Source organism: Mustelus asterias, unplaced genomic scaffold (genome assembly GCF_964213995.1).
Source record: "Mustelus asterias unplaced genomic scaffold, sMusAst1.hap1.1 HAP1_SCAFFOLD_2830, whole genome shotgun sequence".
NCBI lineage: Eukaryota > Metazoa > Chordata > Chondrichthyes > Carcharhiniformes > Triakidae > Mustelus > Mustelus asterias.
In genome coordinates, this window is record NW_027592775.1 from 218 (window position 1) to 24,070 (window position 23,853).

Genomic DNA, 23,853 nt, shown 5'->3' on the forward strand with positions numbered 1-23,853 from the left:
AGTCTGAGGTCGCGTACCAACCGACTCACGAAAAGCTTCTTCCCTGCTACTGACAGACTTTTGAATGGACCTACCTTGCATTAAGTTGATCTTTCTCTAAACCCTTGCTATGACTGGAACACTGCATTCTGCACTCTCTCCTTTCCTTCTCTATGTACGGTATGCTTTGTCTGTATAGCACTCAAGAAACAATACTTTTCACTGTATACTAATACATGTGACAATAATAAATCAAATCAAATCAGACAATCCTCTGAGATTGGCAGATACACTTCATCACTTTTTATTCTACCCAACCAGGTTTTGGCTGCCTTGTTGTCAGCCTTGACCTTTCACCTCAGTTACTCAGCAGGTAATCAAGCTATTCAGGTACAGAGTGTGTCAGAGGGTAACTTACACTGGTCAGCTCTGGCATCATTCAGATAATACAGGATAGGCACCAGGATATCCAGAACATCACTGCTCTTCAGCGCGTAGAAGAGAGAAATTTCTGGAAACGAACAAAAGCCAGAACAGTAATTGAATCAAGTTCATTAACTTTCTGAAGCAACAGAACAGCATTTGACCTCCTTCCCACCAGAGTAAAAGAGCACAGCACAGGAGAGAAACAGTCAGAACATTGAATCTGGATCAAGATCAATCCCAGTGAGTCCCACACCCCTACACTGCCCTCACATTCAACTGTTTATCCAAATTTATTTCCGAGGTTACTAGTGAATGTGTATCACCACCCTGTCAGGCACTGCATTCCAAACGCTCACCATTCATTGCATCAAAAGCTTTCTCCCCCCTTTCTATGTTTCTATGTCGCCTCTGGTTCTTTTACCAATCATTTAAAATCTGTGCCACCTGGCTTATCATTGGAAAGAGTTTCTCTTGATGAACTCTCCCTCTCAACCCTTCCGGGTTTTAGCTCATCTCTTCTCAGCGCAAGCCCAGCTTCTCCAGTCAATCCACAAAATATTAAACCCTCATCCATGGAATCATTCTAGTAAATCTCTCATTTGTGTATATCCTAAAGTGTGGTTCTATAATTTAACCCAATGTTCCAGCTGGGGCTGAATAGGTGCCGTATACAGATTTGGTGCAGCTTCCTAGCTGTTCTACTCTGTGACTCTAATGATAAATGCCAGAATCTTAGATGTTTCATGAATTGCTTTTTTAACACGTCCTGCCACCTTTAAAGATTCATGCACATGTACCCTGGTCTCCAGCACTGACTGTACTCCCACTCAGGGGCCTAACTTTATGCAGCCCCAGTTTCCGGCCTGCTACCAGGTCCTTGAAAATTGCTTTTCATGTAAGTCCTCATTTACAGTCATGTTTGCGTTCCTGAAAAATGCAACTAAATGAAATGACTTTGTGAATCATGGGTTCCGATAGGAATCAATTGTCGGAGCTAGGTTCCTTGGGACATTTCTGGCCCAGAATAATCAGTATACAAGTTGAAATACTGTACTGTACATGTTCAGCACTGTGAATTGCCAGCTGGGATTACTTACAAAATAAATCACAGAAATTTGGAGAAACACTATACACATAGAAATTAGATATCACTAAATTCACCATCACAAACCCTCAGTAGCACAACTTCTGCATCTCACTCACAGCAACCTGAAACTCTGCTCAACTTCTGGCTTTGCTTTCTCTTCTCACTCTCTCTCTCTTTCCCTTCCCACTCCCTCTCTCTCTCTTTCCCTTCCCACTCTCTCTTTCTTCCCCTTCCCACTCTCTCTTTCTTCCCCTTCCCACTCTCTCCCTCTCTCCCTTCCCACTCTCTCCCTCTCTCCCTTCCCACTCTCTCCCTCTCTCCCTTCCCACTCTCTCCCTCTCTCCCTTCCCACTCTCTCTCTCTTTCCCTTCCCACTCTCTCTCTCTCTCTCTTTCCCTTCCCACTCCCTCTCAATCCCTCTTTCCCTTCCCACTCCCTCTCTCTCCCTCTTTCCCTTCCCACTCCCTCTCTCCCTTCCCACTCTCTCTCTCTCCCTCTTTCGCTTCCCACTCTCTCTCTCTCTCCCTCTTTCCCTTCCCTCTCTCTCTCTTTCCCTCCCCACTCTCTCCCTCCCCACTCTCTCCCTCTCTCACTTCCCACTCTCTCCCTCTCTCCCTTCCCACTCTCTCCCTCTCTCCCTTCCCACTCTCTCCCTCTCTCCCTTCCCACTCTCTCCCTCTCTCCCTTCCCACTCTCTCCCTCTCTCCCTTCCCACTCTCTCCCTCTCTCCCTTCCCACTCTCTCCCTCTCTCCCTTCCCACTCTCTCCCTCTCTCCCTTCCCACTCTCTCCCTCTCTCCCTTCCCACTCTCTCCCTCTCTCCCTTCCCACTCTCTCCCTCTCTCCCTTCCCACTCTCTCCCTCTCTCCCTTCCCACTCTCTCCCTCTCTCCCTTCCCACTCTCTCCCTCTCTCCCTTCCCACTCTCTCCCTCTCTCCCTTCCCACTCTCTCCCTCTCTCCCTTCCCACTCTCTCCCTCTCTCCCTTCCCACTCTCTCCCTCTCTCCCTTCCCACTCTCTCCCTCTCTCCCTTCCCACTCTCTCCCTCTCTCCCTTCCCACTCTCTCCCTCTCTCCCTTCCCACTCTCTCCCTCTCTCCCTTCCCACTCTCTCCCTCTCTCCCTTCCCATTCTCTCCCTCTCTCCCTTCCCACTCTCTCCCTCTCCACTCTCTCCCTCTCGCCTCTCCCACTCTCTCTCCCTTTCCTTTCCCACTCTTTCTTTCTGTCTCCACAGCTTAGCCTTTTTCCTGGCAGTTTGCAGAGGCCAATCCTTGGCCCTGTGGACTGTCGCAGAACGGCTCTGTGAAGGGGGTGGCTCAGCACAGAAGCGGCCAATGGGCTGCGCATTGAGCCAGGTAGTGGCAGGGGTAGTGGTAGGGGCTGAGATTGGGGGGCCAGCTCCCTCACCCCGGGCTGCTGACAGTTCAGCGGCCTGCAGCTTCCTGGGGTAAGGGAGGGAGGATTGAGGACCTCGCTCTCTCCCTGCAGCCTGTGTCCATGGTGACAGTAGCAGCATCTCCTCCGTGTCAGAACATGGTGCAGGCTGGTCCACACTGCAGCAGACAGAAATGTTAAAACTGGCCCTAACAAATAAACAACGTTAAAATGAAATGGCTCAGAGTGAGGACTTAATGTATTTGAACAATTAAACATTAATTACCACTTGCATTGCATCAGAGAAATAATAATTCTTCTGAGAAAAATAAATTTGGCAATTTGCGAATTAGAAACAGAAAAAAATGACAATGAGATCTGCTTAGAATGTCATAAAGCTAAATAAATTCACTAAATATATCAGGGGTCTGCCACAAAATACCAAGTGCAACTGAATTGTACCCGCGGTCTCTCTCCACGTGTTTCAGTGGCAGTCTATCCCGGAGCGAGTGTGTGGCAGGCCGTTAGTACTCTCACCTTGTTGAAGTCACACAGTTTCCAGAAGAGCACCAGCAGCTCCTGATGGAACTGAATTTTCTTGGTAGAGTTGGGGAGGTAGGTCTGAAGCAGTGGGTTATTTAGCAAACGAGCCAGGCCCTTCAGAATGAACTGGAAATCCTTGGCAACCAATGACAAAGAAAAATCAGGTTAAACTTTCTGAATACACACCAACTGGATGAGAGTAGTTTGTAGATACCTCCCTGTCACTGCATAAATTATTACAAGATTACACCATACCCTATCTTCCATATCTTATTTAACAGTATAAAGCACATTGAACATTGGTGTTCATATCCTGCCCAGTTACACCATCACACTTCATTCAGCTTGCATTCCTAGTTCTAGTATCCAGCACAGCCTTTTGTGATATCACCCGTACTGGTGTCCAGCGTCTCTGTGTGATATCACCCGTACTGGTATCCAGTGCCCCTGTACAATATCACCCGTACTGGTATCCAGTGCCCCTGTACAATATCACCCGTACTGGTATCCAGTGCCCCTGTACAATATCACCCGTACTGGTATCCAGTGCCCCTGTACAGTATCACCCGTACTGGTATCCAGTGCCCCTGTACAGTATCACCCGTACTGGTGTCCAGTGCCCCTGTACAATATCACCCGTACTGGTATCCAGTGCCCCTGTACAGTATCACCCGTACTGGTGTGAGCTCTCACTTCCTCTTGTTGTCCATAAAATAACAAGTCATCATAGATGTGCGGGTTAGGTTGATTGGCCAGGTTAAAAATTGCCCCTTAGAATCCTGAGATGCGCAGGTTAGAGGGTTTAGCGGGTAAATATGTGGGGGTAGGGCCTGGGTGGGATTGTGGTCGGTGCAGACTCGATGGGCCGAATGGCCTCCTTCTGCACTGTAGGGTTTCTATGATTCTATATCCCAGAATCCTTATAGTAAATGACAACGCATTATGACTACCAGACCCATCATTTAAACTGAGTCTTGTATAGCTGACATCTTTGTCCTGTCCAACTCTGATTTTGAGCGAAGCATTTTCATAAACAGATAAATGATCATGTGTCAAACCCAGGGGCAAATAGATGTCTACTTGTTTTAACGCAACGATGAACCCATATCCTTATCGTCAACTCTGCAATCAAGGATAATACTCATTACCCACTCACTGTGAAAACCCTCAAGAATTATACAAAATCTTTACTAAATTTGCTCTTACCTTTTGCTCCACTGGAAACAGTCCCACTATCTCAAGTCTCTCCTCATAGCTAGAGTCATCACTTTAGCTTCCTATCTCTGGCATTATCTGGTAATCTTTACTGTACACTCTATAACTTAATGTGCTTTTATAATAGCCACCCAATTCTAATCCGGTCATGCCCATAAGATATGAAAGATATTATGAACTCTTTAATCAAACATTACTTACTGCTTATTTAAAATGGACTTTGTTGGACAAAAACCATGGCTGTTACAGGTCACATAAATTGCAACTTGGCTACAGTTCTGGAAACCTCCAACAATAATTACAAGACAAAGCTCAACCCTCATCCTCGTGAAATCTCACACGAATCATTGCACGGACCCACCACAATCAAGCAAGGGAGCAGTAGACAACCCGTCTTCCTGGCCTCGATTTATAACAACGAGAGAGCCATCAAAACTCATTATACCTGTGGAAGCACTAATAGACATCATCTACCTCCTAAGGTGCAGCAGACAACAGAAAAAAAACTCCAATTTATCTCTTTGTCAAATGTAATAGCCGTGAGGAGCTGATGAGCCAAGGCAGATAAATGAACAGGGATTTACTTGGGGGGAAAACAACTATATACAAGAGATAAGAATGCTTCGGAACTCCACAACTCCCAGACTCCAACTGCCAGAAAGCAGTTCTCGATTCGCATGGCTCACTGAGGTTGGCCCGATGGGTCATGCGACCCTCCCCGATAACTCACCCTGAAAGGGACACGCTATCACAGAGAGGGAACAACAGACCTTAGGAAACCAAGTCCATCGTCTTTGGTTCCCACCACAAACTTGCCACTCATTTCATCTCTCTTCCTGGTCACTGTCTGAGCTGAACCAGATGTTTCACAAATTCAGCATCCTATTTGACTCTGAGCTCAAATTTTGAACCCGTTCTCTCTCCATCACTAAGTCTGCCTACTTTAACCAATGTAACATCATCCATCCCCACTCTGCCTCAGCCCCTCTGGACTGGAATCACCATCCATACTTTCGTTACCTCTAGACTTAACAACTGAAACACTCTCCTGGTCAGCAATCTATCCTTCACTCTCTGCAAACTTGAAATGATCTAAAGCTCGTTTTCTTGAATCTTAACTCATCCCTGAACTCGCTGAACTATATAGGCTTTTAATCCCTTAAAGTCTGAATTAAAAGTCTCATCTTAGTGTTCAAATCCCTCAATATCCCTGATTCATATATCTACAATCTCCTCCAGCCCTACAACACTCTGCTCTCCTCCAATTCTGGCTTCGTACACTCCTGCCTTCCTTCACTGCAGTAAGAAGTTTAACAACACCAGGTTAAAGTCCAACAGGTTTATTTGGTAGCAAAAGCCACACAAGCTTTCGAGGCTCTGAGCCCCTTCTTCAGGTGAGGGGCTCAGAGCCTCGAAAGCTTGTGTGGCTTTTGCTACCAAATAAACCTGTTGGACTTTAACCTGGTGTTGTTAAACTTCTTACTGTGTTTACCCCAGTCCAACGCCGGCATCTCCACATCATTCCTTCACTGCAACATTGGCACATGTGTCCTCAGCCATACAGGTCCTAACCTCTGGAATTCCCCCATAAACCTCTCTGCTTCCTTCTCTCCATCGTTAAGGCCCTCTCTGTCACAACTCCTTCTTTGGTCAAGCTTTTGCTCACCTGCTCTAACACCTCCTCCAGCTTGGTGCCAATTCCTGTCTGATTGCAATCCTGTTATTCTTGTTATGGGAAACCAAATACTCAGGAATTTTAGTTTGAATTAAAGATGCTAATTTACCTACAGTTGCTTCAAGACTAACCGGTCTGTTGCCAGTTGGTTTATCTGCCTCTCCCACAGTTACACTCACTGAGCTCTGCCTGCAATAAGCATTTTCCAGCATTTAAATCAGATGTTGCTGTAAAAGATTCAGGGAGACTTACCTCTTCTCTATGTATTCTAGACAAGTAGTTGACAAACAGGTTCTCAGGACCAGGAGGCTGTAAGAAGCAAATAATAAAGATTGGAGGCACAAACTCTGTACTTGAGGATACTTAACATTATTTCCGACATGTTACAGTTTATTGCAAAATGCTGCAGATGCTTGAATCCGAAACAAAACCAGAAAATGCTGGAAAATCTCAGCAGGTCTGACAACATTTGTGGAGAGAGAATAGAGCCAAGTTTTCAAATCTGGATGACTCTTTCTTAGAGTCTAACAAAGGGTCATCCAGTCCTTTCATAATGGCCTCGTGGATTAACACTAACCAACATGGTGCTGATTCAGAACCTGCCTGCAGTTGACACTAACCAGTGGATAACTGACTTCAATGTTCCCGAGTCAGGGCGGAGGGAGGAAACCTAAAAGCTCTTGAACTGGCCGACATGTACTTTGCCTCTCCAAATGTCAGGTACCTGCGAGGTTCACAGTCCAGCCTCACGGCAAAATGCTGTGTGTGTGTGTGTGTGTGTGTGTGTGTATGTCTGTGTGCGTGTGTGTTCGTGCATGTGTGTGTGAGTATGTGGGACCTTGCCCCCGCTCCCTCTGTTAGAGTCAGCAGTCACCAGCTCGGATAGTTTTATAAGCAGCACTGTGCGTGTTGGAAGCTCTAAGCCAGCAGTGAAGAGGTTGCTTACAGCAGGAACTTGCACCATGTGGCCTCACCTCTGTGTCGTCCATGGCAGTGCTTGTTGTGGTCCCATCCACAGAAGGGCTCAGGCTGGTGGAGGCATCATGGTCCAGGGTTGCGATGAGGACCTGGGCGGCCACCTCCACCAGGGGCTCCCGGTAGTCGGAGAAGAGGAGATGGTTATAGGGGATGCCGTATCCCACAGGGTCATACGCACACACGATATTCAACAGCGATGTAAAGAGAGGCAGCGCATGCCTGAAACACAGCAATCAACCAGGAGTCAGTGAGAGAACTTACAAAGCAATTAACTACAAACACTGAGCTTCTAAATGAGAATCAGTGCAACATTCGGGGAGAAAGGAGGCAGAATCCACACAGAGTATGGGCTCTGGAGAGTCAGGGGTCAGACACTGACCACACTGGACTTTGGGAGGTTCAGGGGTCAGACGCTGACCACACTGGACCTTGGGAGGTTCAGGGGTCAGACACTGACCACACTGGACTTTGGGAGGTTCAGGGGTCAGACGCTGACCACACTGGACCTTGGGAGGTTCAGGGGTCAGACACTGACCACACTGGACTTTGGGAGGTTCAGGGGTCAGACACTGACCAGACAGAGTACAGAATCGGGGAGGGTCAGACATTGGCTGCTCAGAGTACAGAGACTGGGAGGGTTAAGAGTTAAATGTTATCCTTAACTTCGAGCAAAATAATGTAACCTGACAAACTAATGCTGTTGGAGTCAACAAGCAACACTACCTCAGCAATAACCCACTCAGCAATTTGCAAACATCTTCACAGACTTGATCAATTCAAGGACACAGGGGCTAAATGTCAGAGGAGAGGGGAGGGTAAATGTCCTCAACAGCAAGGCAGAACTTGGCCAAGTGTGGCACCAAGGAGCTTTGACAAGTCAGAGGTCAGTATGGGGCTGAGGAAGTGTCCTTGGCCCAGGAATTTTTTCAAATTTGTTCAAGAAATGTGAAAGTTGCTGGCAAGGCCAGTATTTATTGGCCATTCCTAATTTCCCTGGAATTAGGCAGTGAACTGCTCTGTGAAGCGGCGCATTCCATGAAAGTGCAGATAGCCTTGGTTTAACATTTTCTCTGACTGATGGCACCTCCAGCAGTACAGCACTCCCTCAGTACAGCACTGGTATGTCAGCCTAGATTGTGAACTTAAATCTTGTATGGGCAAGAGAGCCAGCTCAAAATACCATAATGGATTGAATTCTTGTTGATTATCACCTCCTTGTTTTGGGCAGGAAGGGTGAAAGGCAAGAGCCCATCCGACCCACACCCAAACATCAGCACAGCCCAAAATTTGTTTCCCTATTGCTTTGCAAAGTCTGGATGGAATCACTAATGTGGAGATGCCGGCGTTGGACTGGGGTAAACACAGTAAGAAGTTTAACAACACCAGGTTAAAGTCCAACAGGTTTATTTGGTAGCAAAAGCCACACAAGCTTTCGGAGCTCCAAGCTTTGGGGGCTTGGAGCTCCGAAAGCTTGTGTGGCTTTTGCTACCAAATAAACCTGTTGGACTTTAACCTGGTGTTGTTAAACTTCTTACTGGAATCACTAATACAGGAGACTTTCGAGAAGGGACAGGGATTGGAAGCATTGGAACTGTACCCAAATAAACCCACCATTTCCAGGAATATCACCCCACCCCACATAGCACTTGGAATCTCGTTTCCCTGTCTGGGCCTCACCTGTTTTCTGTTGAGCAGAAGAATTGGACCCAGGGGTTGAGAACATTTCCCTCCGAGGTGGGTGGGAGGTATACAGCCTCAGAGAAACAGGTCAGCAGCAGCTTCAGGAGCTCCGTCCTGCAGGAACGAGAGAAACGCTGGGTGAGGGAGGAAGAGAAAACTACAGCAAACCCAACTCGCCCTTCACTCCATCAGTGTTAAACAGGCTCCATCCTCTGATCCGAGCACGCACTTAGAATCTATAGCACGGCAAAAGGCCTCTCGCACCAGGGCTCTGTGCTGGAGTTTATATTTCTCAATTTAATTACATCTTCCCACTCTGTCCCCTATTCCCTTCTCCCTCAAGAAGGGAGGCTCAAGTAGGCTCAAGCCCAACCAAAGAAAAGAACCACTGCCTCTTCAACCCTTCCCAATAGATTCAGCCTCCCAATTTTGGCAACATTATTTTCTCCAATATGCAGTCGGCTTTTGTAGTCAGGTGGTGATAGTGAATGCTTTTTTGTTTTCTAATGAACCTTTCAAATTGTAGTAAATACTAACTGATAATCCAGAGAATATGATTTCATATCCTACCATGGGGGTTTGAGAAATTCAGATTTAAATGCAAATCTTGAAATGGAAACCTGAGTTCGTAAAAGTGATCATGAAGCTTTTAGATTGTTGTAAAAACCCATGTGAATCGTCAGGAAGGAAACATCCATTTACCCGATGTTTGTTCAACATGTAGGGCCCGATTTTACCAAAACTTCAGTAAAGTTGGGCGTCGGGCCTATACCGCGATCTGCACCCGATTCCGAGCAGATCGCGGCTTTACCGACACCTGATTCGGGCACGGGTCCAGCCCGACGATTTAAATGCATTTGCATGCATTTAAATCGACTTAATGAACCTCGCGCCCAACCCTACCGCCAAATCCCACTTTACCATGTTCTGGCCCATTCCAAGTCTGCGCTTTTAGCAACCTGCCGTATAAAAATCCGAAGCGGATTTCTATTCTGCAGGGGAACCTCCGAAGCCCCCTCTGCCCTTGTGAAGTCACCATCCTCCTCGACCATCCTTCACGGACCCCCCCGCTAACCACCCAGCAGACCCCCCTGGGAGGCAGGCCCCCTCGGCAGACCACCCCCCCCCCCGGGATCGAACCCCCCTGGGAGGCAGACCCCCCCCGGGATCAGACTCTCCCCAGGGATCAGACCCCCCTGGGAGACAGGCCGCCACCCCCGCCCCCCCCCCCGGCAGAGCACACCCCCCAACCTACCTCAATCGCTGGTCTCCCTCCACCATCCTTCCGTTAGCAAGATAAGCTGTATGTTCCTCAGCTAGATCCACTTTGGTCAACACAAAGATGGTCCTTCTGCCTTGTGGGTCCATCTGGCTCACCAAGTCAGTTACAATACTGCGTTCAGCATCTACTGAACCATCTTGGATACAAAGGATAATGAATGGTACTGGTCGATCTTCCTGGTGTTATCAGTACTGTAACATCAGGAATGGCTGCCGACACCAAGGATATAATTTTTAGCATAAGCAAGGCTCACATGCAGAACCCTAATTTTTTTTTTTTAAGTTACTTACCTTAGAGGATTGACATCATTGTTCCACCGGAGCAAAGTAGAGAGGGAGTGATTCGTGTCAATAGTGGTTGAGGGTAAGAGTGATTTTTTGTACCTTACCTTTTAGCGGAGTTTTTTTCTCAGTTAAACAGGAAACTGGAAGTAGGCCGCGGGGAGGCCTGGGAAGGTTTTTTTTTGCCCAATAAATTTGAACGGGGAGGTAACCTGACACTCTACATCTGTAGAGTCTCCCACCCTCCCCCCTCCTCTAACCTGAAAAAAAGACTCGGTGTGAGAGCAGGTAAGCTCTTTTTTCTCTCTCTTTCATTTCTTAGTAAGGGAAGTTAGCAGGGATGTCAGTGCAGGCAGTGCAATGTTCCTCCTGTGGGATGTTTGAGGTGAGGGACACCAGTGACCCGGCTGAGTACACCTGCAGGAAGTGCACCCAATTCCAGCTCCTTGAAGACCGTGTTAGGGATCTGGAGCTGGAACTGGATGAACTCAGGATCATTCGGGAGGCAGAGGCAGCTAGAGATAGAAGCTACAGGGAGGTAGCTACTCCTAGAAATGATACATGGGTGACAGCTAGAAGGGGTAAGAAGCAGTCAGAGCAGCGATCCCCTGGATCCCCTGTTCCTCTGTATAACAAGTATTCCGTTTTGGATACTGTTGCGGGGGGGGGGGGGTAAAGCCATGGGGTACAGGTCTCTGGCACAGAGTCTGTCCTTGTTGCTGAGAAGGGAAGGAGGGAGAGGAGTAGAACATTAGTTATTGGGGACTCCATAGTCAGGGGACAGATAGGAGATTCTGTGGGAACGAGAGGGACTCACGGTTGGTGTGTTGCCTCCCAGGTGCCGGGGTCCATGATGTCTTGGATCGTGTTTTCGGGATCCTTAAGGGGGAGGGGGACCAGCCCCAAGTCGTGGTCAACATAGCCACCCAAGACATAGGTAGGAAAAGGGATGGGGATGTAAGGCAGAAATTCAGGGAGTTAGGGTGGAAGCGTAGAGCTAGAACAAACAGAGTTGTTATCTCTGGTTTGTTACCTGAGCCACATGATAGTGAGGAGAGGAATAGGGAGAGAGAGCAATTGAACACGTGGCTACAGGGATGGTGCAGGAGGGAGGGATTCAGATACCTCGACAATTGGGACTCATTCTGGGGTAGGTGGGACCTCTACAAACGGGATGGTCTACACCTGAACCAGAGGGGTACCAATATCCTGGGGGGGAAATTTGCTAATGCTCTTCGGGAGGGTTTAAACTAATCCAGCAGGGGGATGGGAACCTGAATTGTAGCTCCAGTGTACAGGAGGTTGAGAGTAGTGGAGTCATGGGTAAGGTTTCAACGTCGCAGGAGTGTACTGGCAGGCAGGAAGGTGGTTTGAAGTGTGTATACTTCAACGCCAGGAGCATCCGGAATAAGGTGGGTGAACTTGCAGCATAGGTTGGTACCTGGGACTTCGATGTTGTGGCCATCTCGGAGACATGGATAGAGCAGGGTCAGGAATGGTTGTTGCAGGTTCCGGGGTTTAGATGTTTCAGTAAGTGCAGGGAAGGTGGTAAAAGAGGGGGAGGTGTGGCATCGTTAGTCAAGGACAGTATTACGGTGGCAGAAAGGACGTTTGATGAGGACTCATCCACTGAGGTAGTATGGGCTGAGGTTAGAAACAGGAAAGGAGAGGTCACCCTGTTAGGAGTTTTCTATAGGCCTCCGAGAAGTTCCAGAGATGTAGAGGAAAGGATTGCAAAGATGATTCTGGATAGGAGCGAAAGTAACAGGGTAGTTGTTGTGGGGGACTTTAATTTTGCAAATATTGACTGGGAAAGCTATAGTTCGAGTACGTTAGATGGGTCAGTTTTTGTCCAATGTATGCAGGAGGGTTTCCTGACACAGTATGTATATAGGCCAACAAGAGGCGAGGCCACATTGGATTTGGTACTGGGTAATGAACCAGACCAGGTGTTAGATTTGGAGGTAGGTGCGCACTTTGGTGATAGTGACCACAATTCAGTTACGTTTACTTTAGCGATGGAAAGGAATAGGTATATACCGAAGAGCAACAGTTGTAGCTGGGGGAAAGGAAATTATGAGGCGATTAGGCGAGATTTAGGATGCATAGGTTGGGGAAGGAAACTGCAGGGGATGGGCACAATTGAAATGTGGAGCTTGTTCAAGGAACAGCTACTGGGTGTCCTTGATAAGTATGTACCTGTCAGGCAGGGAGGAAGTGGTCAAGTGAGGAAACTGTGGTTTACTAAAGAAGTTGAATCCCTTGTGAAGAGGAAGAAGGAGACTTATGTAAAGATGAGACGTGAAGGCTCAGTTAGGGCGCTTGAGAATTACAAGTTAGCCAGGAAGGACCTAAAGAGAGATTTAAGAAGAGCCAGGAGGGGACATGAGAAGTCTTTGACAGGTAGGATCAAGGAAAACCCTAAAGCCTTCTATAGGTATGTCAGGAATAAAAGAATGACTAGGGTAAGATTAGGGCCAGTCAAGGATAGTAGTGGGAAGTTGTGAAGAGATAGGAGAGGCGCTAAATGAATATTTTTCGTCAGTATTCACGCAAGAAAAAGACAATGTTGTCGAGGAGAATACTGAGATACAGGCTATTGGACTTGACGGGATTGAGGTTAATAAGGAGGAGGTATTAGCAATTCTGGAAAGTGTGAAAATAGATAAGTCCCCTGGGCCGGATGGGATTTATCCCAGGATTCTCTGGGAAGCTAGGGAGGAGATTGCAGAGCCTTTGGCTTTGATCTTTATGTCGTCATTGTCTACAGGAATAGTGCCAGAAGACTGGAGGATAGCAAATGTTGTCCCCTTGTTCAAGAAGGGGAGTAGAGACAAACCTGGTAATTATAGACCAGTGAGCCTTACTTCTGTTGTGGGCAAAGTTTTGGAAAGGATTATAAGAGATAGGATTTATAATCACCTTGAAAGGAATAATTTGATTCGGGATAGTCAGCACGGTTTTGTGAAGGGTAGGTCATGCCTCACAAACCTTATTGAGTTCTTTGAGAAGGTGACCAAAGAGGTGGATGAGGGTAAAGCAGTTGATGTGGTGTATATGGATTTCAGTAAAGCGTTTGATAAGGTTCCCCACGGTAGGCTATTGCAGAAGATATGGAGGCATGGGATTGAGGGTGATTTACCGGTTTGGATCAGGAATTGGCTAGCTGCAAGAAGACAGAGGGTGGTGGTTGATGGGAAATGTTCATCCTGGAGTTCAGTTACTAGTGGTATACCGCAAGGATCTGTTTTGGGACCACTGCTATGTCATTTTTATAAATGACCTGGATGAGGGCGTAGAAGGATGGGTTAGTAAATTTGCGGATGACACTAAAGTCGGTGAAGTTGTGGACAGTGCGGAAGGTTGTTGCAGGTTACAGAGGGACATAGATAAGCTGCAGAACTGGGCTGAGAGGTGGCAAATGGAGTTCAATGCGGAAAAGTGTGAGGTGATTCACTTTGGAAGGAGTAACAGGATTACAGAGTACTGGGCTAATGGTAAGAGATACTTGGTAGTGTGGATGAACAGAGAGATCTCGGTGTCCATGTGCATAGATCCCTGAAAGTTGGCACCCAGGTTGATAGGGTTGTTAAGAAGGCATACGGTGTGTTAACTTTTATTGGTAGAGGGATTGAGTTTCGGAGCCAGGAGGTCATGTTGCAGCTGTACAAAACTCTGGTGCGGCCGCACTTGGAGTATTGTGTACAGTTCTGGTCACCGCATTATAGGAAGGATGTGGAAGCATTGGAAAGGGTGCAGAGGAGATTTACCAGGATGTTGCCTGGTATGGTGGGAAGGTCTTGTGAAGAAAGGCTGAGGGGCTTGAGGTTGTTTTCGTTAGAGAGAAGAAGATTAAGAGGTGACTTAATAGAGGCATACAAGATGATCAGAGGATTAGATAGGGTGGATAGTGAGAGCTTTTTTCCTCGGATGGTGATGGCTAGCACGAGGGGACATAGCTTTAAATTGAGGGGTGATAGATATAGGACAGATGTTAGAGGTGGGTTCTTCACTTGGAGAGCAGTAAGGGGGTGGACTGCCCTGCCTGCAGCAGTCGTGGACTCGCCAACATGAAGAGCATTTAAATGGTCATTGGATAAACATATGGATGATATTGGAATAGTGTAGGTTAGATGGGTTTTAGATTGGTTTCACTGGTCAGTGCAACATCGAGGGCCGAAGGGCCTGTACTGCACTGTAATGTCCTATGTTCTAATGCCATTATCATTTGTATCCAAGATTGTAACTGACTTGGTGAGCCAGATGGACCCGTCACATATCCCCCCCCCCCCACCCCTCCTCCACCCCCCAGGTGATCTGGGTCAGAGAGCCGCTCTCTCTGCTTTTTTCTCCCCGCCTGGAAGCACTGCTTCAGATTTTTTTTCGAACTGCGCATGCACAGTTCAGAGCTCCGATCGTTCCGGCAGCACTAAGCCCCACCCACAGCACGAATCGGACCGGAGCTGGCAAAACACGTATGGACGCGCTGGAAAGAGGATTCCGGGCTCGGATCTATTTGACGCCCAGATTCGGCACTTAGACTCAAAATGGTAAAATCAGGCCCGTAGATCCATTTTTACCTACATGTACTATATATACCTCAATTTCCAGCACCAATATTGACTCTTAACCATCCAGTGAAAAGGCTTAGCACTCAATTCATCAAACTACCCCCACTGGGTCCAGGACACAGTCCATCAGCACCTTCTCGGTACAAGCAGAGATGGTCAATAAATATTGAATTGTTAACAACACCCACCACACAAAACGGATGATAAAAAAATGCCCATCACACATTCTGCTTTACACAAATTTCCTTTTATTGAAAAGACCTTCATATTATCAAAAACACCAGGTTAGCTGACCCCAGCCAGGGCAGAATCTGGGCCTACAGCCAATTTCATCCCCATGATGTGGAGATGCCAGCTTTGGACTGGGGTGGGCACAGTAAGAAGTCTCACAACACCAGGTCAAAGTCCAACAGGTTTATTTGAAATCATGAGCTTTCGGAGTGCTGCTCCTTCATCAAGAGAGTGGAGAGGTTTGTGAAACCTACCTCCCCACTCAGCTGATGAAGGAGCAGCGCTCCGAAAGCTCGTGATTCCAAATAAACCTGTTGGACTTTAACCTGGTGTTGTGAGATTTCATCTCCGAAACTCCCCTCCCTAGTCACATCTGTTCACTGACAGCACTGGTCACTACCCACTGTGGTCACTGACCGCTCTGGTCACTTCCTGCTCTGGACACTGCCCGGTCCCTACCCACTCTGGGCACAAACTGGAGAAGATTCCAAGAAGATGTGGACAATGGGCTACATTCAAACCAAACCCACACCTGTACACTGAGGGGCATCACTGCTGTGTCCTCACCTATTCAGGTCATGAATGTAGCTGTGTGGTGGAGAATGGGCAAAGCCCACTCCAGCCTCCCAGATGTATTCACAGCTGTCGATGCAGTGGAGGTCCTCAGCAGTCTCCTGGAGAGAGGTGAAGATGATCAGAGAGTCAGCAGTGAAATCCTACACTACATCCACCACACTCTGCTCTCCCCCCTCCCTCCCTCCATCATCATTGATCAGAGATTGATTTGTATTCAGCATCAGTAAGGAGCACATTCCACACCAGGCACCCAATAACAGCATAGCTTTGTTAGAGTCAAAATCCCTCTACATTATCCCATCAAATACGTTTCGGAGGGAATTTTCCCATCCCGCCCACCATGGGAATCGTAGCGGAAAGGGGACCATGCAAAGATCCGTTGACTTCGGACGCGATTTTCTGGTTTTGGGGTGAGCGCGGCCGGAAAATCCCACCCATAGTGTCAAAATTTACAGATGATAGCAAAATGGGAAGTATAGTTCATTTTCACGGTGGCACAGTGGTTAGCACTGCTGTCTCACAGCACCTGGGAACCGGATTCAATTCCAGCCTTGGGTGACTGTGTGGAGTTTGCTGGTTCTCCCTGTGTCTGCGTGAGTTTCCTCTGGGTGCCCCGGTTTCCTCCACACTCCAAAGGTGTGCGGGTTAGGTGGATTGGCCATGTTAAATTGCCCCTTAATGTCCCAAGATGTGTAGGTTAGGGGGAATTAGCCATGAGAAATGTGCGGGGTTACGGGGATAGGGTGGGGAAGAGAGCCTGGGTAAGATGGTCTGTCAGAGAGTAGGTGCAGACCCGATGGGCCGAATGGCCTCTTCTGCACTGTAGGGATTCTATGAGTGTGTGTGGGTCTGGAAGAACGAAATCAGTCACAATGGGCTAGCAGCATGTTGCCATCGATGTATTCACATATGATGAGTGAGCTGATTTGAGTGGCTCCATCCACCAGATGTCAGTGCATTGGCGAGAGAAGGGTCAAGCACAATGTCGTAATGCAGCAGTGAGCTGACTCTCAACAAAGCCCTACAAGCTTGCAGAGCACAAACTCCCCAACACTCTCAACCCGGCCACCAAGGGGTTTACTAAGGAAGAGGATCCCAACAAAATATCAGTCAGAGGCAGAGATCATACACGTAGTGGAGGCGGTAATGGTTTTAACTGATGCCTAGATACCAACTCATTAACCAGAGGAAATCGTTTTTCCAGATTTACCTCCTCAAAGCCCCTCATAACCTTCAACATCTCAAGCCCATTAAACTTTCCCCTCCAGTGAATAGTTTCTCCCAGTCTCTTCTTATAACTAAAGCCTTTCACCCCGAGGATCATCTCAGTGATGCTCTCCTGAGCCATCTCCTTCCTAATGACAGCAATCTAACAAAGATTCTGATATTCTAACTGCGACCTATCCAATGATTAATGAAGAAGGTTTAACATCACCGCTTTGATTTTACAGTTAATGCATGTATAAAAGCCAGCCTCCCAGGTTTTGTAATAGTTTTATTAAATTGAAGGACACTAACGAGCAATTTACCACGACTAATCCACCTAATCTGCATGGTGGCACAATGGTTAGCACTGCTGCCTCACTGCGCCAGGGACCTGGATTCAATTCCAACCTTGAGTCACTGTCTGTGTGGGGTTTGCACATTCTCCCCGTGTCTGTGTTGGTTTCCTCCGGGTGCTCCAGTTTCCTCCAACAGTCCAAAGATGTGCTGGTTAGGTGAATTGGCCATGCTAAATTCTCCATCGGTGTACCCAAACAGACGCCGGAGTGTGGTGACTAGGTGATTTCCACAGAAACTTCAGTGCAGTATTAATGTAAGCCTACCTATGACACTAATAAATAAACTTTAAAAAAATCTTTTGGACTGTTGGAGGAAACCGGAGCACCTGGTTTGGTTGCAATAACTGATCCCACTGCACTATTCGAAGAGCACTCGGGTTCTCTTCTGTGTTACAGCCAATGTCCAACACTACTGAAAAACCACATTGGCTAGAATTTCACCGTCCGTCCGCCATGGGAATCGGAGCGGCTGAAGGATGAACCATGGAAAGATCCTTGACCTCAGGCGGGATTTTACAGTTTCGGGATGAATGAGGCTGTAAAATCCTGCTCATTATCTGAGTGGTGGTAGATTTCATTATATAACCTGTGTGAGTGGGTCTGGAATACTCCAGCTGAGGCAGTGGCATAGTGCAATGTCACAGGACTAATAATTCCGAGGCCCTGGCTAATGCTCTGGAGATGTGGGTTCAAATCCCACCACGGCAGATGGTGAAATTTAAATTCAGGTAATAAATCAGGAATGATGACTATGAAACCATTGTTGTAAAAACCCATCTGGTTCACTCATGTCCTTTAGGGAAGGAAAGCATCCATCCTTCCCCTGTGTGAATCCAGGCCCATAGCAATGTGGCTAACTCTTAACTATCCTCTGAAGTGGCCGAGGCAGCCTCTCAGTTTCAAGGGCAATTAGGAATGGGCAACAAATGCTGGCCTAATCAGTGACAGCCACACCCCACGAGTCCAAAGACGTGCAGGTTTAGGTGGATTGGCCAGGCTAAATGCACAGGGATAGGGCGGGGAGAGCGCCTGGGTGGGACGCTCTTTCGGAGAAAGGGTGCAGATTCAATGGGCGAAATGGCTTCTTCCTGCACTATACGGGTTCTATGGAATGAATAAAACTCCAGGAACAACTGACGATGCTTCTCTCTCCACAGATGCGGCCAGATCTGCTGAGTATTTTCAGCATTTTTTTGTTTTTGTTGCCGGTCTCCAGTATTTACTGAGTTTTGTCGTTGCTTCAGCCGTGACCTCGATGACCGAATTCTCCTCTTGCTAAAGGCAGCCTGTGAAGTAAAGGAAGCAGGAGGCACACCAGAGAACATTGCAGAACACCTCAGAGCTTGGCAGCATAGCAGCTGCAAAGGAAAATGCTGGGGGCACTCGATGCACTTTGCTCTGGCCCACTGACAGTTTAACTCTTAGTTTTCCCCTGTAGACCTTGTTTGTCATCATACTACAGGTCTTCCACTAGAATTACTAACCCTCCAAGATTATCCTGCAGTTTCAGCGGATTAAGGATTAATCACCAGGACACTGCTCTAAACTGCCCAGGAGAAAATAAATCATCAGCATAAATAAACAAATGTTCTTTGTTTTCCATTTTCTTTGCATGTTTGTTTATTAGAAGTTAGGAAAATGTCACAGATAGAATTAAAATCATGTAGAAAATACAGGAGAGAAGGCGGCCACTCGACTGGCATGGTCTATACTGGTGCTTATTCAACATCAGTCTCTTCTAATTCCAGATATCTCATCTCAGCCTTTTTCTCTCATGTACTCACCTGATTCCTTTTCAAGAACATCTAAGCTATTTTCCTCGACTGTAGCAAGCTCCACACTCTGACCACGCTCTTAAGTAAAGACATCCAGTGTAACAGACTGATTCACAAGGTATCTGTCCGTGAGAATGTACTGGTGCGGTGAAAGGTAACGAGTGCAGGGTGGGTAGTTGGGACATGTCACAGCGGAATACAGCATTGTCAGTGTTGGAGCTGCTGCTATCCATAATTTACATATAAATGACTCAGTGGGCAGGAGACAATCCACGGCACCTACAGGTTGAATAATAATAAATTGGGTACAAGTGCTGAATGATTTTAAAGGAAATGAACAGGTAATGTCAATGGACAAAGTGGTGGCACCATTCTGCAGAGGAAGAGAAAGTCAATTCATGATAAAAAGTGAGAACCTTGAAATCAATTTAAATGATGACAAGGAAAGAGGTTGCCAGCTTTTTATAGACAAGTGATTAAAATAATTGGATCAGAGTTCCCTGGCTGATGAAATCAAATAAAATGTTGGTGTATATAGTTCAGAATGTAGCCCATAAGCCTGAAGGCTGTGGTGTTGTCTCTGGCATAATGCCATCAACTTTGATCTTTGCATTGAGTGGCACAGTGGTTAGCACTTGATTCCGATTTGATTTATTATTGTCACATGTATTGACATACAGTGAAAAGTATTGTTTCTCACGCGCTATACAAAGCTTACCGTTCATAGAGAAGGAAACGAGAGAGTGCAGAATGTAGTGTTACAGTCATAGCTAGGGTGTAGAGAAAGGTCAGCTTAATGCAAGGTAAGTCCATTCAAAAGTCTGACAGCAGCAGGGAAGAAGCTGTTCTTGAATCGGTTGGTACGTGACCTCAGACTTTTGTATCTTTTTCCTGACGGAAGAAGGTGGAAGAGAGAACGCCTGGGGTGCATGGAGTCCTTAATTATACTGGCTGCTTTGCCGAGGCAGTGGGAAGTGTAGACAGAGTCAATGGATGGGAGGCTGGTTTGCATGATGGATTGGGCTACATGGACAAGTTGGGCCGAAGGGCCTGTTTCCATGCTGTAAACCTCTATGACTCTACATTCACGACCTTTTGTAGTCTCTGAGGCACTGCTGCCTCACAGCGCCATGGACCTGGGTTCGATTCCTGGCTTGGGTCACTGTCTGTGGGGAGTTTGCATGTTCTCCGTGTTTGCCTGGGTTTCCTCCGGGTGCTCCGGTTTCCTCCCACGGTCCGAAATTGTGCAGGTTACGTTAATCGGCCATGCTAAATTCTCCCTCAGTGTACCCGAACAGGCACCAGAGAGTGTGGCGACCAGGGGATTTTCACAGTAACTTCATTGCAGTGTTAATATAATAAATGAACTTTTTACAAGAAAGTTGCAGAATGATTGGGTGAATCCAGAGATCACAAACTCATTCCTGAATTGTCAAGGAGTAAGTTATGAGAAAAGATAATTCATTTTAGGAAGTACCTTTATGAAAAAGAGAATCATAGGAACTATAGAAACCCTACAGTGCAGAAGGAGGCCATTCAGCCCATCAAGTCTGCAGTGACAACAATCCCACCCAGGCCCACTCCCCACAACCCCACACATTTACCTCGCTAATCCCTCTAACCTACGCATCCCGGGCCACTAAGGCGCAATTTAGCATGGCCAATGCATCTAACCTTTGGACTGTGGGAGGAACCCGGAGCTCCTGGAGAAAACCCAAGCAGATACAGGAAGAATGTGCAAACTCCACACAGACAGTGACCCAAGCCAGGAATCAAACCCAGGTCCCTGGAGCTGAGGCAGCAGTGCTAACCACTGTGCCACCGTGCCGCCAGAAGGGTAAGGGAAGGTCATGAGACATTAACCATTTAAGTTAAAAGGGATCAAACGAACCCAGGAAAGGTAGGCCATAGTATTTTTCAATAAGAATATGATAGAATTGCAGAACAGACCAGCATAAGCACTTTTCCTTTAGAAAAGGTAGGTTGAATTCTGCTTCAGGAAAGGGATAGAGGAGCATCAGTTCCAGAACATGGTTAGGAAAATAATGGGGGAGAGAAATGGCTGTTTGACTGACAGCCCAGAATCATTCCGTCAGGTAAGAAAGAACCTTTCTGCTTTCAAATTCAAATTTGCTTTCAAAGTGGTGGACTGTGCGGATTAATGCAGCTGATGAGTGGGGAGGAAGGTGCGAGTGTTGGAAGCTGGATAACATTTCACAAACCTTCCACAACACATCCAACTAGAGTTACCCCTTCAGACCAACATCTGAGGAAATCCACAGCTTAGCAGCCAAGGCCAGAGTGGGAGTTTCGAGCAATAGCACGAGCCGGGTGCGTGGCTTTGTATAGTGTTCAGGTATTGGAGAGCCACATGAACTGAGCAGCATACTCAGTAAAGAGATACACAGAGCTGTACTCAAACTCCACACAGAGGAAATTGTTGCATAAAACGCTTTGCATCCCCATCGAGGGCTGACATTCAGCAACAATTTGCATTGCAATTGCCTGCACTTAGTGCACATTTGCATAGTAACCAAAACATTGGCATTTTCCAATCCACTCACTCTGCACATACACAGCATCACCAACTTATCATGTCTTATGCAAACTATTTTACCACAAGCTCCCCAGAGTTCCAGCTGGTCAGTGAACCATCCGCTGCCCAAATAAAGACATTTGGAACAGAATGATCCAGGATACTTTGAGGGGGAGGCGGTGGCCTAGTGGTATTATTGCTAGACTATTAATCAGCAAATCAGCTAATGTTCTGGGGACCCGGGTTCGAATCCTGCCACGGCAGATGGTGAAATTTGAATTCAAAAGAAATCTGGAATTAAGAATCTACTGATGACCATGAAACCATTGTCAATTGTCGGAAAAACCCATCCGGTTCACTAATGTCCTTTAGGGAAGGAAATCTGCCGTCCTGACCTGGTCTGGCCTACATGTGACTCCAGAGCCACAGCAATGTGGTTGACTCTCAACTGCCCTTGGCAACTAGGGATGGGCAATAAATTCTGGTCAGCCAGCGATGCCCATGTCCCACGAATGAATAAAAAAACTTCATGGCTCTGTGCTGAATTAGCCGCTCACAACAACAGTGATAGTCCCCCATTCGGCTTCACTAACCCAGACAGAGGAACAACCAGGAGGCCTATCACTAACTAACACTGGGGTACAGTACTGGTGGGTACAGGTCTGTCACTGTATAACACTGGGGTACAGGTCTGTCACTGTATAACACTGGGGTACAGTACTGGTGGGTACAGGTCTGTCACTGTATAACACTGGGGTACAGCACTGGTGGGTACAGGTCTGTCACTGTATAACACTGGGGTACAGTACTGGTGGGGACGGGTCTGTCACTGTATAACACTGGGGTACAGTACTGGTGGGTACAGGTCTGTCACTGTATAACACTGGGTACAGTACTGGTGGGATTAACTAGTACACAGGCCAGGAAGGCAGGTTGGTCCTTGGTGGGGCTCTAGAGGGAGATTTACTCTGTTTCTAACCTGCGGTCTACCTGTCCCTGTGGTGCTTTCGATACTGACAATATGAACCTAGAGTAAAGAATGTCTGTTCCCCAGCATTCCTCACCTTGACAAACACACAAACAACATTCAGTGGCAGGAAGTTGCCGGGAGAGACATACCGGTCCAGTCTTCCTGTGACTCTGCACCGTGAAGTCGGGACAGAAGAGCAGGTCAGCGATGGCCAGTAAGAGGGATTCAGCGAGAGGCCGAGCTGTCTCATCATCTCCTTCATCAGCCTGAACACCAGAAAGAGGGAGAAAAACATCCATTACAAATCTTCCCATCCCCATCAGACACAGAGGCTGAGAGACACAGATATTTCCCAACATTACACTCGAACCAATGACGAGTAATGACAATGGCGTTCCGTCTCATCAATGACCACTGAGTAAAAACACAGCTGATTGGCTGTCACATTTAGCAATAGCAAGATGTCACTGGCTAGAAACAGTCTGGGACAGCCTCAGAATGTGAAATTCATCCCTTTTTCACTCTTCTTTCTGACAAACGAGTTCTCTGATCTAATTCACCACCTGCACTGAAATACCAGGTCTTGTCAAGACACCATTCAGGATGCTACCATTGATGTGAGTATCGGTGTGCGGGGACAGAGAGAAACCTCAGGTTCCCAGCCCCTGCTGAACACTACATGTATGGTTCAAAGTTCAAACTTTCATAAACCAATCAACGCACTGCTCTGGGTTCCTGCAATTCCTCCCTAGGTTTCAGTAAATGACAATGAGTCAGCTATAAACCCTACTGCACGACGGAGTGATAATGTGCAAGACGTTATATAAAGGTAGGTGCATCAAGCACCACGTCAAGAGGAACCAAGTGCGCTCTAACTGGTTTCAGTGAAGACTCTGTAGCAGCCTCTTTCACTGGCAATGTCAACAGTGTCTGCAACTTGAGGAACATCCGCTCAGAGTCATTGAGTTGAAGGATGAGCTGTGGACACTGCGACACATCAGGGAGGCAGAAAGTTGCCTACTTTGTTCCCGGAGGTAGTCACATCTAGAACAGGATCTTCTGATTTGGTCAGTGGTCAGGGATAGAGGGCTGTGCCTGTGAGCGAGGTAAGG

At 47.1% G+C, this 23,853-nt stretch overlaps 1 protein-coding gene across 1 annotated transcript; it reads right to left on the reverse strand.

Moving 5' to 3' along the window:
* Positions 1-397: 397 nt before the first annotated feature.
* LOC144490061 (protein HID1-like) lies at positions 398-23,040 on the reverse strand (the record flags this gene model as incomplete). The annotated part of the gene is given in 8 exon segments (XM_078207873.1): positions 398-482; positions 485-490; positions 3,404-3,544; positions 6,552-6,608; positions 7,274-7,496; positions 8,955-9,071; positions 15,890-15,996; positions 22,891-23,040. Coding segments are annotated over 8 exon segments (886 nt in total), but the record flags the coding sequence as incomplete, so codon positions are not given.
* Positions 23,041-23,853: the final 813 nt, after the last annotated feature.